This window comes from Anomaloglossus baeobatrachus, chromosome 6 (genome assembly GCF_048569485.1).
Source record: "Anomaloglossus baeobatrachus isolate aAnoBae1 chromosome 6, aAnoBae1.hap1, whole genome shotgun sequence".
NCBI classification, from domain to species: Eukaryota; Metazoa; Chordata; class Amphibia; order Anura; family Aromobatidae; genus Anomaloglossus; species Anomaloglossus baeobatrachus.
The window spans coordinates 177,737,680-177,755,471 of NC_134358.1; the positions used below are offsets into that span (position 1 = coordinate 177,737,680).

Sequence of the window (17,792 nt, forward strand, 5' to 3'; positions counted from 1 at the left end):
ATGTTTCTCTCGCACCCATAGACTTGAATGGGTGCGAGTGAAACAGATAGCATTCCACCTGCAGCATGCTGCAACTGTTTTCTCGGTCCAATTAGGGCTGAGAAAATAATCGCAGATGGGAGCTGCCCCATAGAGTAACATGGGTCTGAGTGGAATGCGATTTTTATTGCGTTCCACTTGCTCCGTATTACTCGCCGTGTGTGCTGTCCCTAATACGCACATAAGTATATATATAAAAAAAAGGTTTTGGTAAAGCCAAATACCAGGAAGTATCAAAAACAAAACAATTTTATTTATAACATGACATACCAAGAAGGGACAAAAATGTAGCATCAAAAACGCCATAAAAATGCAAGTAACCTAATTTACATAATAGATGCAAAAATTCTGCAACATCAAAAACTCAGTAAAATCTCAGCATGAAAACATAGCCTTAGGTAAGTTAGGTTACTTGGGTTTTTTATTACCTTTTCATGGAGTGGTGTGCTTCCAATAATAATGATGTTCACACCAGCATAAAAATTCTATCAATACACTTGTTCATCAGTTGATGAGCAGAAAGTTGGGATAATTGGGAACGAGATTTTTTATGAATTCTCATATCGACTCATCTAAATGGATCTTGATGTAATCCAAAGGTGCATGTTTCTGGTGGAGATCGCTGCCGTTCAAGTGAGACTTCAGCCTACCTCTGTATAGCCAGTGCTGCTAACATGTTTTCTTAGATCTTAATGTCCCCTGGTTGACATCTTAAAAAGGACTTGTCACTTGTTCAAAAAAGTTGAATTAAACCCCTTATTCACATCCCTGAGCTCCCCTGATTCTGGTGCACTTTTCCATTTTGTACTGCGTCACTCCATTTCAGAATTAAGCTAAATGGGAGAGAAAAGGCGCAATAGGGTCTTACCCGATATATTGGGCAAAAACATAAAGAAGTGATGCACTCACCTGATCGGGTTGTGCCAGTCACAACTCCTTTAACAGCAAAAAGTGAGCGCCTGAGCGGTCCAGCAGCAGCCCTGTTACACAAGTGGAACATCAAAGGAAAACTGGAGAAAAAACAGGTTTTTTGCCGCGCTTGAAGACCACAGACATTGATGTCAAAACAGATGATTCTTTTTATTATTTCATTCCTACGCTTTTCGGAGACCCCAACTGTCTCCTTCTTCAGGGAAAAAAGAAGCAGGAGACAGTTGGGGTCTCCGAAACGCGTAGGAATGAAATAATAAAAAGAATCATCTGTTTTGACATCAATGTCTGTGGTCTTCAAGCGCGGCAAAAAACCTGTTTTTTCTCCAGTTTTCCTTTGATGTTCCATTTCAGAATTATAAGCATTTGTTTTTTTCTGGAGCGCAGTATGTGAAATCAGGGTGCTCAAGAAGAAACAAATGTGAATATCTCTGTAATGTGACGTAGTACAAAATGGAAAAGAGAGGAAGAATCAGGAGAGCTCAGGAATTTTTGTAAGGTATTTAAAGGGATAGTTAACTACTTATTTTTCTAAGTCACAACGATATAATATTGAGAAACAAGGCCTCACTCAAATAGCTTGTGTTGACAATTGAGCAGCACTATTGCGGTCCGCTCATCCCCTTCTCGTGACCACCTGGGCTCCGTGACCTCTGATGTCCGGTGATGTCTCATCAACTTCCAGTTCACATGACATTACTGAGGCCGGCTCCAATCTTCTTGGGTGACTGGGTTGTGAGCAGTGTTTCAACCCTCATAACAACCCAGCATTGCTCCTGCAGTGAAGGAGGGAGAAGGGAGATGCTGGGCTGGGACGCTGGGTTGTGATGAGTGGTGACACACCACCCACAGCCCTGTCACTCAGGAAGACTGGGGCCCACCGCGGTGATGTCAGGTGAACAGGAAGTTGACGTGACATCACCGGATCCCCGAGGTCACGGAGCCTGGGTGTCAGGTGAAGGGCAAGAGGATGTCCGCAATAGCTCCACTCACAGGCAGTATTGGCAACACAGAGTATTTGAGAGAATCCTTGTTTCTCAACATTATATTGATATAGCTTGGAAAAATTAGTAGTGAACTACCTCTTTAAGTCAATTTTTTTAGCAAATCACAGGTCTTGTGTGATATAGTAGTAGCAGGTTATGATTGGTGACCTTTTTCAGATTATGACCATAATCTAAGTTTCAGATCTGATGGATATTAGTAACTGTTTTAATTATATATTATACCTTTTGCATTCGACATGGATAAAATAATAGAGAATTTAAAAAACAGCATGCATTTAACAATAGAAGCTTTTTAGAAAATATGCTTCATATTTAGAGGTACTTAGCATATTGTTCACTAAACCCTTTTTTTCTATGCTTTTTAATATACAGATTTAGTATGGTCTCAAGCAATATGCAAAGACTTTGTTTCTTGTGAAAAAAAAAAAAATAAAGCTTTCACTCCTGCTGCTAGAGGCATTTAGGAAATTAATCCATCTGAAGCATTTGTTCTGAAAATGCAATGCATTATTTTTATTACAGTCTTCATTTTCCATCCTAAAGTTTAAAAATCCACTCTGTACATTTAATAGGTCTGACAAGCATAGAGGTTTAGAGTTATAATGAGAGATAACAGTGTACTGGGCTTATATTTTATCGCCATTTACTCTGGAATTCTAAAATGCTGCAATTTTCTAAAAATATGTGAGCGTTCATGGTATGTTTTCATTTGCATGTCTACTGTGCTAAGTCTCCCTGGGCAAAGGTTAGCGAGCTGGGGGATAAGTATGAGAAGGTGCCGCGGATTACAACAATATTTGTTCTAGTCTGTTCATAGCCGTTTTTTTTTTTTTTAAAATTCTTGTATTGTGAAACGCAACATTCATTGAATAAAAAAATAACATATTTTCATATACTGTATACAATCCTGATAGTCAAAGAGCATTTTATGTTTTCTTCTCTAACTATTATTATACAACCCCAATTCCCCAAAAAGTTAGTACGTTGTCTAAAATGTAAAGAAAACAAGAATGCAATCATCTAGAAATCTCTTATATCTATGTTATTTACAAGACAACAAAGAATAAAGATCAGAAGATGACAGACAATTTCTTTTTCATTTTAAAAAAATTTAGTGCTAAAAAATATACAGGTGCACTCTGAAACGCTAAGGTATGCAAACATTGAATATAGGAATTTTGGAACTGTATTACTGCTATTGAAAATAAGTTTTAAAAATGAAATACTTAGCTCATAAAATGGCCTGTGTATGAGAACCCAGCAGCAAGTGACAAGGCGTATCTCTTTGTTGGGTCCCTAATATAATATACCTCTATCTGAGCTTAAAACCTACAATTTTATGGGCAGGCAGTAACCTACTTAAATTGATAAGTGTCTCAAGCTGGTGGGACTAGGGCTCAGTCAGAAAGGAATGAACTACTATATTAAATAAATAACTGACCAACCCATCCAAACAGACAAATGTGAACAGGTGCAAATTGATCATGCAATGTACTAATAAACAATATACAGCTGCACTCTGAAATGCTATGGTATGCAAACATAGAATATAGGAATTTCGGAACTGCATTACTGCTATTGTAAATAAGTTTTACAAATTAGATACTTAGCTAAAAAAAAGTGGCCAATGTATGAGAGCCCAACAGCGAGCGACAAGGCGTATTTCTTTGTTGGGTCCCTAACCTAATATGCCTATATCTGGGGGTTATGCTACAATTTTACAGGCAGGCAGGAAACTATTTAAAATGGAATTGAAAACCACCTCATGCCGATGGGAGAAGTGATCAGTTAGAAAGGAATGAAATGTAAGGGGTACTTTGCACACTATGACATCGCAAGCCAATGGAAACAATGCCGAGCACGATAGTCCCCGCCCCCGTCGCAGCTGCGATATCTTGTGATAGCTGCCGTAGCGAAAATTATCTCTAAGGCAGCTTCACATGCACTTACCTGCCCTGCGACATCGCTCTGGCCGGCGAACCGCCTCCTTCCTAAGGGGGCGGGTCGTGCAATGTCACAGCGACATCACACGGCAGGCGGCCAATAGAAGCAGGGGGCGGAGATGAGCGGGATGTAAATATCCAGCCCACCTCCTTCCTTCCTCACTGCAGCCGGGACGCAGGTAAGGCGATGCTCCTCGCTCCTGCGGCTTCACACAAAGCGATGTCTGCTGCCGCAGGAACGAGGAACAACATCGTAACATCGGTCCTTCCGAAATTATGGAAATGACCGACGCTACACCGATCATACGATTTCGACGCTTTTGTGCTCGTTAATCGTAGGATTCACATACTCCGATGTCGACAGTGACGCAAGATGTGCGTCACTTTCGATTTGACCCCACAGACATCACACTTGCGATGTCGTAGTGTGCAAAGTACCCCTAAGTGTCTGGGAAATGCGGAGATCGATTGCTGGAAGTTTGGGAGAGGAATATTGTCCAATTCTGGTCTGATGTTGGTTTCTAGCAAATAAACTCCACTTTTTCAGGGGTGCATTGTCTCGGTTTTTCAGATTCCGTAGCTGGGGGAGGCAGATACACTGAGTGCTTGTAACTGCATAGAAAGAAGTGACAGGGTGTTAAATCTGGCAATCATGGAGGCCAACGCCTCACTAACACAGTAGAGTCTATAGCTAAGGATATGCTTGCAGGGAACTGAACTGGACTACCACCTAGACATCTGCAGTGTCACCAAATGAAATCACTTTGAGTATTTGTAGTGTTTAGATAAAACTATGGTAATAAGTATGTTCTATTGATTATGAATATTGAGGCTATAATTTTGAATCACCATACACTATGAGCATAATTATTACGCAATTTGTATTTTGATTGATTTTATTATAAAACAACTATAGTGCTGTTGGTCAGTCCAAAAAGTTAATAAACCTGGATATTTAAGAAAGTAAAAGTGAGGTTTTGTCTTTCTAAGGAGAATATCTGCATGTGTGTAACAATTGGGCTAATATTGGTGAGCAAAATTACTATGAAACCTGGCCATAAGTATGCAATTTGTATTTTCCTGGCCAGAATCCTACTAGATGGGCACGGCCGCGTGAAGTGCAAGTGTATTGACCAAGGCCGTGCCCCTCTAGTTGGATTCTGGCCTGGAGTATACACAGTGCTTAGTCTGGATACACATAGAGTAACTGCAGACTTAGGGATTTAGATCGAACAACTGACTTTACTTGCTAGCCAATCAGTGGAGTACTTTGACGCATGTAATACATCAAATTCATGGTCTTTTTGAAAGATGCAGATTTTTTCCTGTAAACTATTAGTAGATTTGGAAGGTGACATTGAGGCCATCTTCAACCTGAAATGGTCCAACTAGCTCATTTGTAAAATTACCAGCCCATAGCAGTACCTCGAAGTGCAGGTCTGTTGCTCATTACTGATCTAGCCATGCACCTATCCATCTGGTCTGTCAAGAATCACACTCATCTCAGCAATCCATAAAACCTTTGAAAAATCTGTCTTCAGATGTTTCTTGGCCCAGACTTGATCTTTCAACGTGTGTGTCTTGTTCAGTGGTGTTCAGTTTCCACCCTCCTTATTTTGGCCATGTCTCTGAGCACTGAACACCTTGTACTTCTGGGCCCTTCAGAGAGGTTGCAGCTCTGCAATATGACTGCACCAGAGGAGAATGGGTTTCTGGTTGCTTCACTTTGATTCTTCTCAAATCTTTGATAGTTAATGTGCATTTTTTTATCCAAACACGTTTTCTGTGACCGTGTTGACTATTTGCATCAAACCTTTTGATGGCTGTGTATTTACGCACCAATACACCAGTATCTTAGCAATTTCAAGAGTGCTGCTTCCCTCTGTGAGACTTTTAACACTTTTTGACTTTTCAGAGTCAGTTAAATCTCATTTTTGGTCCATTTTGCCAGAGGAAAACAAGCTGCCAAATAATTCTTCACACCTTGTGTTGTATCCCTAGGCCTCACCCTCCCCCATTACACAAGTACACATCACCTGATCTGCTTCATCCAATAAGCATTCAAGTGTATACAGTTTGGAGTTGGAAAATCTGCATAGAGATGATGATATAGTCAAAATACTTGCCTGTTTGTGCACACATATATATATATATATATATATATATATATATATATATATATATATACACACACACACTGTATATATTACTTGATGTAAGAAGTATAGAAAAAAGTATGGGTAGCTTGTTTTGTTTTGCTTTGTACTAATTTTGCATTTTTTGTTTGCATTTTAGGGTCTTTTATGATGGTGAATACAACTGGAAGACGTGTTGGGCAGAAGGCTGTCCTGCTCCTACCTCAGCTGAAGGAGAATGATACGCACTGCATTGATTTTCATTACTTTGTGTCCAGCAAGAGTGGAGCTCTTCCTGGATCCATGAACATTTATGTGACAGTTAATAATGGGGAAAAAGGGAGCTCAATCTGGAATGTATCTGGACCAGCAACAGGCACGTGGAATCGAGCAGAGCTGGCAATAAGCACTTTCTGGCCCAATTTCTATCAGGTAGGATAATCTACTTCTTTGAGCAAACAATAATGGCTCTGTAAACCCTTAGACTGACAAAGACTAAATAAAATAAAGCAAAACTATACATAGTATTAGAAAGGGATATGTTTAGCACAATGTTCCATCTTACATTTTATGAACATGTAGATCTGTAGCATGACAGGGTGCCTTCAATGATGGATTACTATATTAGCCTTCAGTTTCTGCAGATTGCTACCACAATGCATATTTGTATATCTGAATAATGATGAGTGGCTTCATTTTGTGAGTTTAGATATTAGCCTATAAGATAATCATACAGATTTGCATGAAGCTTTGTGTTGGATATCCAGAAAGAATACCCTGCACAGCTAAAGAACATTACCACTGGCTCATCCCTCAGCTCTCCCAGCCGCAGTGCACCTCAGTAATGTCATTTAGGCCCAAACACTATCGAGTTTAGTATTTTTCTTCAGCAACTTGAGAAACATATAATCAGTAAACGTCTCTCACCTATCATTGCCAAGGAGGATTTGGAGATACTTACGAGGAGGATTAAGATGCAGCATGTAGAGGCCCTTCTATAGAGCGGAGAATTGACTTGAATATCACTGTAGAACATATGAACCATAGCTGTCAACTATAGGATTGTTCGAAAATTTTGGAAAGAAAATTCAAATTTGGACATGTCCCGAGTTAAAAAGGACAGAGTTTAGATTAACCGTGGTGGTCCTTAGGTGGGATTTATACAGCACTCAATGTCAAGCAGCAGCTGTTAAAGCAAACAAGATTTTAGGGTGTATAAAAAGAGAGATTAGATCCCGTGATCCCAATGTATTGTTACCCCTCTATAAATCTCTTGTAAGGCCACATCTGGAATATGGGATTCAGTTTTTGGCTTCACATTTTAAAAAGGATATTCAAAAGTTAGAGTCAGTTCAAAGGCGGGCAACTAGACTACTACAAGGAATGGAAGACCTCCTATATGATGACAGGTTGAAAAATTAGAAAAAAAGACATCTCAGAGGAGATCTCATTTATATGTATAAATACATGTGTGGTCAATATAAAGGACTGGCACATGACTTATTCCTTCGATCTTTTTAGGTCTTTTTTTAACCTATGTAACTATGTATTGGAAAGTACCATATGTATAAACTACATTCTACAGTTGGTATGTTCTTGCAGTTGCTATACATCACCAAGAATGTGGTTCCTCAACACAAACTGTAGCTGGTATTACTTAAAATATCCTAGAAAATATGGGAAATTTGACACTTTGCTCTTTAATACTTTAGTATTTCACTCCTAACCATTTTCTTATATGAATGGGGCATCCTTTATATATAGGTGATCCGTTTGTGTTAATCATGGAAAATATACACTTGTTCCTACCAGATTTGGACTTCTTACAAGATCCTTATATTCTTTAGGCCTGAAACACACGTCCTTGAAAACCACGTGCGTGTAATACGGGTCGTTTTTCGGGGCCGTTTTCCGTTTTTTTGGTTCCGTTTTTATGGTATGTGTGGCCTGCATGTGTATCCCATATGCTAGCCGTATATGCGTTTGAAATGTCCGTGTGTGCGTGTGAAACTTAACTGACGTGTTTGTGTTTTCCGTGAGAAATGTTGCGTGTTTGATGCAAAATGTCGTTTATAAATGTTGACTGACAGCAGACGGAGTTGTGCGATGCGAATGAACTCGGGGGAACTTCACCCGACTTCATTGTCATGCAGCGACTCTGTCTGTGTGCCGCGTACTGATTAGCGGTCACCTGTGAAGGATTCACCGGTGACCGCTAATCCCCCGAGTGTCTGAAGTGAGCAGCCCTCTCTCATACTCACCGATCCCCGATCACCGGCTGCACGGCGTTCACACTGCTCTGGCGGCTTTTACTATTTTGAAAAAGCCGGCTGCTCATTAAACAATCTCGTATTCCCTGCTTTCCCCGCCCACCGGCAAATATGATTGTTTGCAGTGAGACACGCCCACATGCTGAGGGACAGCTGTCTAACTGCAACCAATCACAGCCGCCGGTGGGCGTGTCACTATGGAGCAGAGAAATAAATAAATAAATAATTAAAAAAAACCGGTGTGCGGTCCCCCCCATTTTTAATACCAGCCAGATAAAGCCATACGGCTGAAGGCTGGTATTCTCAGGATGGGTAGCTCCACGTTATGGGGAGCCCCCCAGCCTAAAAATATCAGTCAGCAGCCGCCCAGAATTGCCGCATCCATTTGCTGCGACAGTTCTGGGACTGTACCCGGCTCTTCCCGACTTGCCCTGGTGCTTTGGCAATCGGGGTAATAAGGAGTTAATGGCAGCCCATAGCTGCCACTAAATCTTAGATTAATCATGTCAGGCGTCTCCCCGAGATACCTTTCATGATTAATCTGTAAGTTACAGTAAATAAATACACACACACACGAAATATAATTTATTAAAAATAAAATACACTAACACAATCACTCGTTCACCAATTTAATAAGCCCCAAATAGCCCTCCATGTCCGTCGTAATCCAGGATGGTCCAGCGTCACTTCCACCTCTTCTGCATGAAGGTGACCGGAGCAGCAGAAGACACCACCGCTCCTGACAGCTCCATGCAGCAACTGAAGAGAGCCACGCGATCAGCTGAGCTGACACTGAGGTTACCCGCGGCCACCGCTGGATCCAGCGGTGGCCACGAGTAAGCTCAGTGACACCTCAGCTGATCGCGCTACTCACCTCAGTTGCTGCGTGGAGCTGTCTTCTGCTGCTCCGGTCACCTTCATGCAGCAGAGCTGGAAGCGACGCTGGACCATCCTGGATTACGCCGGACATGGAGGGCTATTTGGGGCTTATTAAATTGGTGAACGAGTGATTGTGTTAGTGCATTTTATTTTTAATAAATTATATTTCGGGTGTGTGTGTATTTATTCACTGTAACTTACAGATTAATCATGGAAGGTATCTCGGGGAGACGCCTGACATGATTAATCTAGGATTTAGTGGCAGCTATGGGCTGCCATTAACTCCTTATTACCCCGATTGCCAAAACACCAGGGCAAATCGGGAAGAGCCGGGTATAGTCCCAGAACTGTCGCAGCAAATGGATGCGGCAATTCTGGACGGCTGCTGACTGATATTTTTAGGCTGGGGGGCTCCCCATAACGTGGAGCTCCCCATCCTGAGAATACCAGCCTTCAGCCGTATGGCTTTATCTGGCTGGTATTAAAAATGGGGGGGAACGCACACCGGTTTTTTTAATTATTTATTTATTTATTTCTCTGCTCCATAGTGACACACCCACCGGCGGCTGTGATTGGTTGCAGTGAGACAGCTGTCACTCAGCGTGTGGGTGTGTCTCACTGCAAACAATCATATTTGCCGGTGGGCGGAGAAAGCAGGGAATACGAGATTGTTTAATGAGCGGCCGGCTTTTTCAAAATAGTAAAAGCCGCCAAAAGCTTTTATAACAGCAGTGCAGCGCCGCTCCGGTGATCGGGGAATGGTAAGTATGAGAGAGGGGGGAGCCTTACCAACAGACTGTGAGAGAGGGACAGACAAGACAGAGAGACCGACCGACAGACATAGAGAGAGACCGACTGACCGACGGACTGAGGGAGAGAATGAAACAGAAAAAAAAAGATTGACATCACATGAAAAAAGCACAAAACGTACACGGAGCATACAGAGATGCGTCCGTGTCACTCGCACGTGCGCACAGACCCATTGACTTTCATTGGGTCCGTGGTGCGTGTTCCATGATGAAAATGGACATGCTTCCGTGCAAAACGGAGACACAAACGTAGCACGCACACGGACATTAATGAAAAACGCACATGTGTCCTCAATCATTAAATAACATTGGTGCACGTTTGTCTGTGTCTCTGGTATATACGGAAACGGACCAAACTCGCACTTGTTTGACAGATGTGTGTTGCAAGCCTTATATATACTTTCCCAAGGCAATGATGGACGGACCTCATTGACTTATGATGGGATCTGCCAGGTTACATGAATGTCTGTTATTTTAGTGAAAATCAGCTTTTCATGCTGCACTTTTTCCAGTAAATAAACCCCCTAATGAATCGGTGATACAGGCTCCTAAAGAGCATATCTTTGCCACATACTTGACTTCTGCACATGATAATTGTATTATGAAATCTCTGACACTAGTTCCATCGTGCTCATGAAGGGTTATCTGTATAGCAGGATGCCCTCCCCTCCCCCCCAGCATTTTAGCGTGTATGTAATTTAACTATATCACATATTTGAATCCAGATTACCCTTTTAGTAAGTTTATGATGTTCTGTTCACATTAAATATTCTAGGAGTGGGAGTTGATGAATGTCGTTTACATTTAAATGCTCTTGAACATATAATTAAACTAGAAGCCGGTGTGAACTTTAGGCGGCCGTCACCATCACACTAATCACTGACGCTTCTGCATACACCGTATACAGGACCATTCTGAGAGCACAACAATTTGCCGGTTAATTATCATCCACAGCAATTTAAGAATGAAATTATCCAGTGATTAGGTGCAAGCTCAGTATCTAATTAATGCCAACTTTTATTCCACGACTGTATATTATTTAATTTTACAAAAAAAAGCAAAAGAGAACCATCAAGCGCTTCACTGTTAGATGTAGTGTATGGCAGCCGTAATGCAGGAGTTATGTGAGAGCAGTGTATGCTTTTCTTGATGGTGATTATAAATCATATAAACATAATTGAGCTGAAGGTAAATATTTGTTGCTTCTCTAAATGAAGTATTGCAAACAGTAATTTCTACCTAATCGGAGTTAGGCTGCTTTCACACCTCCGGTTTTTGCTATGCGGCACACTCCGGCACTTTGCAGGAAAATCGCAACCGGTTTTTTTTGCTGCCGGTTGCGATTTTCCTGCATAGACTTTAATTAGTGCCGCATTGTGCCGCATGGCCTTGCGTTCCGTCCGGTTTTTGCCGCACGCGGCAGATTTAGCCGATGCGGCGGCCGGATGGAACGTTGCCTGGCACGTTTTTTCGTGCGGCAAAAAAAACCGCATCGCGCCGCATTCGGCCGATGCGGCGCATTTTTCAATGCATGCCTATGGCGGCCGGATGCGGCGCGATGCGGCAATAACCGCATCCGGCCGCCGCATGCGGGTTTTGCCACTGCGCATGCTCAGTAGCATGCCGCAAGCGGCAAAAACCGGACGGGCCGCAAGGGAAAAACTTATGCAAAGGATGCGGTGTTTTCACCGCATCCGTTGCATAGCTTGCACAGCCGGATTGAGCCGCAGAGCTCAAGCCGGATGTGTGAAAGCATCCTTAGTTACTGTTGATATAGTGTACATTTTACAGTTTATATTAAATGAGTTGTCCTCTTGCAAATTTTCATTTTTTCCTATTTCAATTATTTTTTTACTAAAGTTTTTCCCTTATGAGCTGCGGCCACCACCAGTGAGTTCTTATATGCAGCATTCTAGAATATTGTATACAAGTGCCCAGGCTGCTCTGTATAGCGTTAAAAACACCTTTGTTATACTCATCTAGGTGGTGGTGCGGTCTGATAGGTGTCGTTAGTCTTGGTCCGACACCTCCTCTATCTTGTTCAGTTACCTTCCTCCTTCCCAGGTCCGTGTGGATGACGCGTCCTATGTCATCCACACAGAGGCCTCCTTTGCTCTCTTGTCCATGCGTACTTCTCTCTGTAGTGCTGAGGGCAGAGCAAAGAACTAAAATGCGCAGACGCAAGGAAAAGTCAAAGACCGCCTGCACATGTGCACTACAGTAATTTCATCTGCCCTCAGCCAGGCAGATGAAAGTGCGCAGGAGCACAATGTAGGCCTTGGTGTGGATGACGTAGTACGCGTCATCCTTACGGGGCTGGTCAGAAGGATGACAATCGTACAAGATGGAGGAGGATCGGGACACCCATTGGATTGGACCGTCCCCTAGGTGAGTTTTATGAAGGTTTTTTTATGTTCTACAGAGCAGCCTGGGCTCTTATATACAGTATTCTGGAATGCTGTATATAAGGGGTCATTGGTGCTGGCTGCAGCTCATAAGGGAAAAATCTGGTGACAGGTTCCCTTTAAACTTTTGCATTCAACTTTACCTTGTAGATGTCTTAGAACACTCTATCTTGTTATTATGCTTATTATTTGAAAACTTAAAGGGGTTGTCCTGGACTTTAACATTGATGATCTATCCTTTGGATAAATCATCAATGTCTGATCGGTGAGTGTGTGACGCACAGCACCCGTGCTGATCAGCTGTTTCCTGTCCCGCCACCAGCCAGAACTATTCAGTTGCGGAGCTGCACAGCACAGCTCTGTCAACTGTATAGTGGCCATGGCCAGGTACTGAATATCTGTCCATATTCAAATTAGTTGGGAGCAGATGTGCAGGACCCAGCAGTGTCCACTACTCTGTTGATGTAGTTCCAGCCCGTAGCGGCACTAGGAACAGTTGATCGGCAGGGGCACCGGGTGTCTCATTCCTGACTATGTTTAGAGTAGCTTGGTGTACTCTCCCTGGCATCATCAGTTTAATGCTTAAAAGGCCATAGTGATGCTACCAGAGATGTCATTGTGTAGGGCTTGATTAGAGGTACTGGTGTTGGACTAGAAAGTAATGCTTGGGGGACCTGACAGATTGCCTTTAAAGAAGCAGATATTTCTGTATCGTTTCTTCACTGGTTATGTTGACTGGTTTGGTTGCTACCGTAGTCAAGCCCTACTGCAAAACCCATGCTTTCCATCCCTTCTACTGATGAGTGACGTTTCGTGCTTGTATTTAAAGTCCAGTAAAATACAGGGTGCTTCAAAAAAATGTATACACTTTTCAAATTGGATTTTAAGCTCTCCATTTCCAGAGATTTAACTTTGTAGATCGTGAAATAAATTTTTTATGGTAGTTCAAAGTGTGTATACATTTTTTTAAACACCCAGTGTATAGTTTTATTTTCTAGAATATATTTTCTGGTCCTGAGTACACATAGCATATTGGGCCTTCAAGATAAATGTGAACTCAAACCAAAGCATTCTGTATAGTGTTAAGGGCCATTTACACGCTGTGACATCGCTAACGATATATCATTGGGGTCACGGTGTTTGTGACGCACATCCAGCGTCGTTAGCGATATCGCAGCATGTAACACCTATGAGCGACCTTAAACGATCGCAAAAGAGGCAAAAATCGTTGGTCTGTGACACGTCATTCATTTACCAAAAATCGTTGTCAGGTCAGTAGTGAGGTTGTTTGTCGTTCCTGTGGCGTCAGAAATCGCTATGTGTGACACCGCAGAAGCGACGAACATCTCCTTACCTGCATCCACCGGCAATGAGGAAGGAAGGAGGTGGGCAGCATGTTCCGACCGCTCATCTCCGCCCCTCCTCTTCTATTGGACGACCATTTTGTGACGTTGCTGTGACGCCGAACGCACCTCCCCCTTGAAGGAGGGATTGTTCGGCATCAACAGCAACGTCGCAGAACAGGTATGTGCGTGTGACGCTACCGTAGCGATAATGTTCGCCACGACAGCGATCACCAAATGTCGAACGAACAACGGGGGGCGGGTGCTATTGCGCACGACATCGCTAGATATCGCTAGCGATGTCGCAGCGTGTAAAGCACCCTTTAGTCTCTGCCACTCCTATATTAGAATGCAATTTCAAAACACTGCACTCTCAATTCAAGACGAAGTATAAAAAGACCAACAGATTTGTTTCTTCAAAAGATTTTTTTGGTATTTTATTTTGTAAATGATATAAGTGGAAAATAATACAAGTGGAGGGACGTTTCAGCCTAAGTATAGGCCTTCTTCACGCCGTATTACACTGTAGAAGGACAGAACAAAAATAGAATCACTATTTAGGAATAAAGTACATTATACGTTTACATACAGACAATATACATATATACATAATCAAGAGAGTTCCATGTCCGATTAAATCTTTGAACGTATAATATATATCACAAGTTACCATAGGAATATCATATTAAATACGGACAGTAGCAGTAGTAGTGTATAAAAGGTGTATCACATACCTCCATAGAAGGGAAGAGCTAGTTTCCAAAGATGAGTACTGCAAGTGCAGAGAAAGAAGAAATAGAGGGGAGACCCGGGGCTTTGTTTTTTTCTATTGGTTACAGAGATCAAATCCTGTGAATAAAGGTATGTGGATGAGTAGGTAATAAACCAGCGTATATGTATATAAACCTATGGTTTTAATAGGTTTTAAATTAGTTGAGTTACCTGGTAGATATATGATCTCACAGTGTGAAGCTTGTAGTCCCTTCAGGGAAATATAAGTAGATCGGTTAGAGATTCACATATATGTGAGATCACACAAGTGTAATATGTGATAACAGTACCTTGGAACAGTAGTGACCATTTAATGCCACGTGTTGTAAAGGGTAATTGGCAGAAGGAAATTTGCTACCATCTAAAGAGAGTAATGTATAACAGAGGTTAATATACTGGAGATCAAGTCCCAGGTAGTGATACATATAGTCTAACTGGAGGTAGAGTCTCAGGACGTAATACATATTACCTGTAATATCCTCACTCAAGGGGTATGTAAGGAGAAAGGTTAAGGGTCCCTCTATTGAGTAAATGAGATAAGGCATATTTAGTGGTTCACAGAGGAGGAATCTGAAGTAGAGAGGTGCAGTATAATGACATACCTGATGTGCCGTCTTCCCAGACTGTGGCCGATGCAATGCATGGCTGGGTTTGCAGGCTATTTAGCTCCGTAACCCGGAAATCGCGTCAGACGCCGGCGCATGCGCAGTAGCGATATGCGCTTGTATTAGAGCATGTAAGGTACCGTTAGGTATGTGATAGCAGCGTGCGCGCATGCGCAGTGTGCAAATTAGTGTACTTAGAGGAATAACAGCGCGGGAAGACGTTTGTTTTATATGTGGGTGTAATGTCTGTTTTGCGATCGTATTTAATGGAGTGATTAGGAGAAAGAGACTGGGGATGAAAAGGAGGAAAGAGTTCTAGAGGACATCATGTATAACATTATATAGAGCATATATAATGTACAACTGTAGATGGTACATATAGTTAGATGGTGGATATATAGTTTCAGATACAGTATATATGTGAACGTAGGAACATTAGAAAATTTGAAAATAAGGACATTTGACCAAATCCCTATACAGGCAATACATTCAAATGGTTTAATGCACAATACGTGGAATTCTGGAATACCTGATATGGGCATGACCTAAAGAAAAAGTTAGATTAATGCATACAACGCAAGGGTCCCAATATGCTACAAAGGTGCATAAACATTACTGTGTCTATAGTACTATATAGTGGTGCCAGTTTATACATTACCATCTATTAGTGAGTGTACGATGGAGGCAGAATAGGTGATGGTGGTGATTCTTAGGTTTTCTGCAAAGAATATCATGGAAAGATTAGTATAATTGCCAGGATGTCCTGTGGACTAGAAAGTATTAAGATTAAAGCGGCCAATCCATCTCTCTGTTGAGCCCTTTAGGTGTTAAGGTTTGCAGTTTGTGGATCCAGAAGCTTTCTCGTTTTTTTAAAAGCTCAATGTGGTTACCACCACGTCTAGGTCTATGCACCTTGTCAATAACTTGGTACCGTAATTGTGCTACATTGTGCTTGGCCTCGTGAAAATGGTGGGGAATGGGGAGCCATACTTTCCCGCATCTAATGGTGGATTTATGGCTGGCTATTCTGTCACCCACATGCTGAATGGTTTCTCCGACATATAGTAAGCCGCAAGGGCATTTAATTAAATACACTACGAAATTGCTTTCGCATGTGAAATATTCTTTAATTTGGAAGCTTTTGCCGGATCTGGGGTGCGTAAAATGGTCTCCTTGTATTACATTCGAACATGATGGGCAATTGAGGCAAGGGAAAGTGCCAGTGCGTTTTGGCGCTAAAAATGTGTGTTTAATTTATCACTACCGATATCAGCCCTAACCAAAGAATCTTTTATATTTTGAGGTCTTCTTTTGCACATAAGTGGGGGAAGTACAAATGATCCTATCTCCGGATATGCTCTCTTGAGAAGTGGCCAATGACGGTTGATAATGTTATAAACTTTGGGCATGGATCCTATATTAGATGCATTGAGATATATGTACTTCTTTTTTAGGGAACTCCATACTGTGCTTCTAGTATATTTTTCTTAGGACAAGAAATGTATTGCCCCTTTTAGAGAAGGAGAAATATTTCCATTCCTCTTGAACAGTGGCAAGTTGTCTTTGGGCTCCTGGTTGGATGGGTTATGATAACATTCAGCATGTCCAGCAAAAGCAGCTGGTGAAAGTTTGAGGATGAAAGCTAATTTTGCTCTTCAGTGATGCAGGGAGGATCATCGCTTTGGTACGTTGATTCATGACTTCCCATTTGTCACGTATCTGATGAATAACCTCATGTATCTCTGCAAAGAGGCGCTCAGCCTAACCAACTGCCGAGGAAATCAAGCACCTTTCACACAGTTGTTGAGCCAATATTATATGGGTGTTTGTGATAAATAATGTCTTAAGTATTACTTGAGCCCAAACAGAGCCAGGTTTAAGGTTGAATGACGTTGTGAAACTCACCATGGCTTTGCTTTCAATGTACGCCGATCTCTATTTTATTATTTTTGATGTATTATAAGCCTTTTTCTATTTGTGTTAATCTTTTTTTTATTGTTTATACTACCTTTATATTGCAGTGTTAGAAAAGAGCTTAGAAGAACATAATTGGTTCATATATTATTATTGTACGTTATTGGAGAAACATCCTTAATACTGCTTGGTTCACACTAGCATTAAAGGATTTGTCCACTACTTTGATATTGATGACCTATCTATTGAATACGTTATCCGTCTCAAATTGATGGGGCCAACACCCCTGTAAACAGAGAACAGAGTCGAACAGCACAGATCCATTCACTGTTTAGTGACCATTTTGGAATATTGTAGCTCTATGCAGTTGAATAGAAGCTAGTACCCAGGAGCGGCCACTAAACAGTTGAACGTACTATGCTGTGTAGCCATGTTCACTGCTTACAACTGGCAATTTCAGACTGTGCTGATATCAGCTGATCAATGGGGGCATTGGTTGTTGGAACCCATCAATCTGATATTGTTGACTTATCCATTGAAGAGGTCATCAATATCAGTGGACAAAGTAGCTTGTAACCCTTTTAAGAATGATAGAAAGGATTTCAAAACATGACAAAAATATGTCACCCAACAGAAACCATTAGGTTTCCATTAGATTGTCCATCATTTTTCATCCTGTTATTTTGACAAAACCGGTGTCAGAACCTCCTAAAGTAAGAGTCAGCTGTGTGAAATCAAAGAT

General features: G+C 41.7%; 1 protein-coding gene across 7 annotated transcripts in view; it reads left to right on the top strand.

The window, feature by feature from the left end:
* Window positions 1–17,792, top strand: part of PTPRM (protein tyrosine phosphatase receptor type M) — a 993,494-nt gene that overhangs the window by 298,314 nt on the left and 677,388 nt on the right. For all 7 annotated transcript variants that reach the window (XM_075314524.1, XM_075314525.1, XM_075314526.1 and 4 more), the window contains exon 3: window positions 6,215–6,486. In XM_075314524.1, the coding sequence (XP_075170639.1) occupies window positions 6,215–6,486 (272 nt within the window). The remainder of the gene's footprint in view (window positions 1–6,214; window positions 6,487–17,792) is intronic.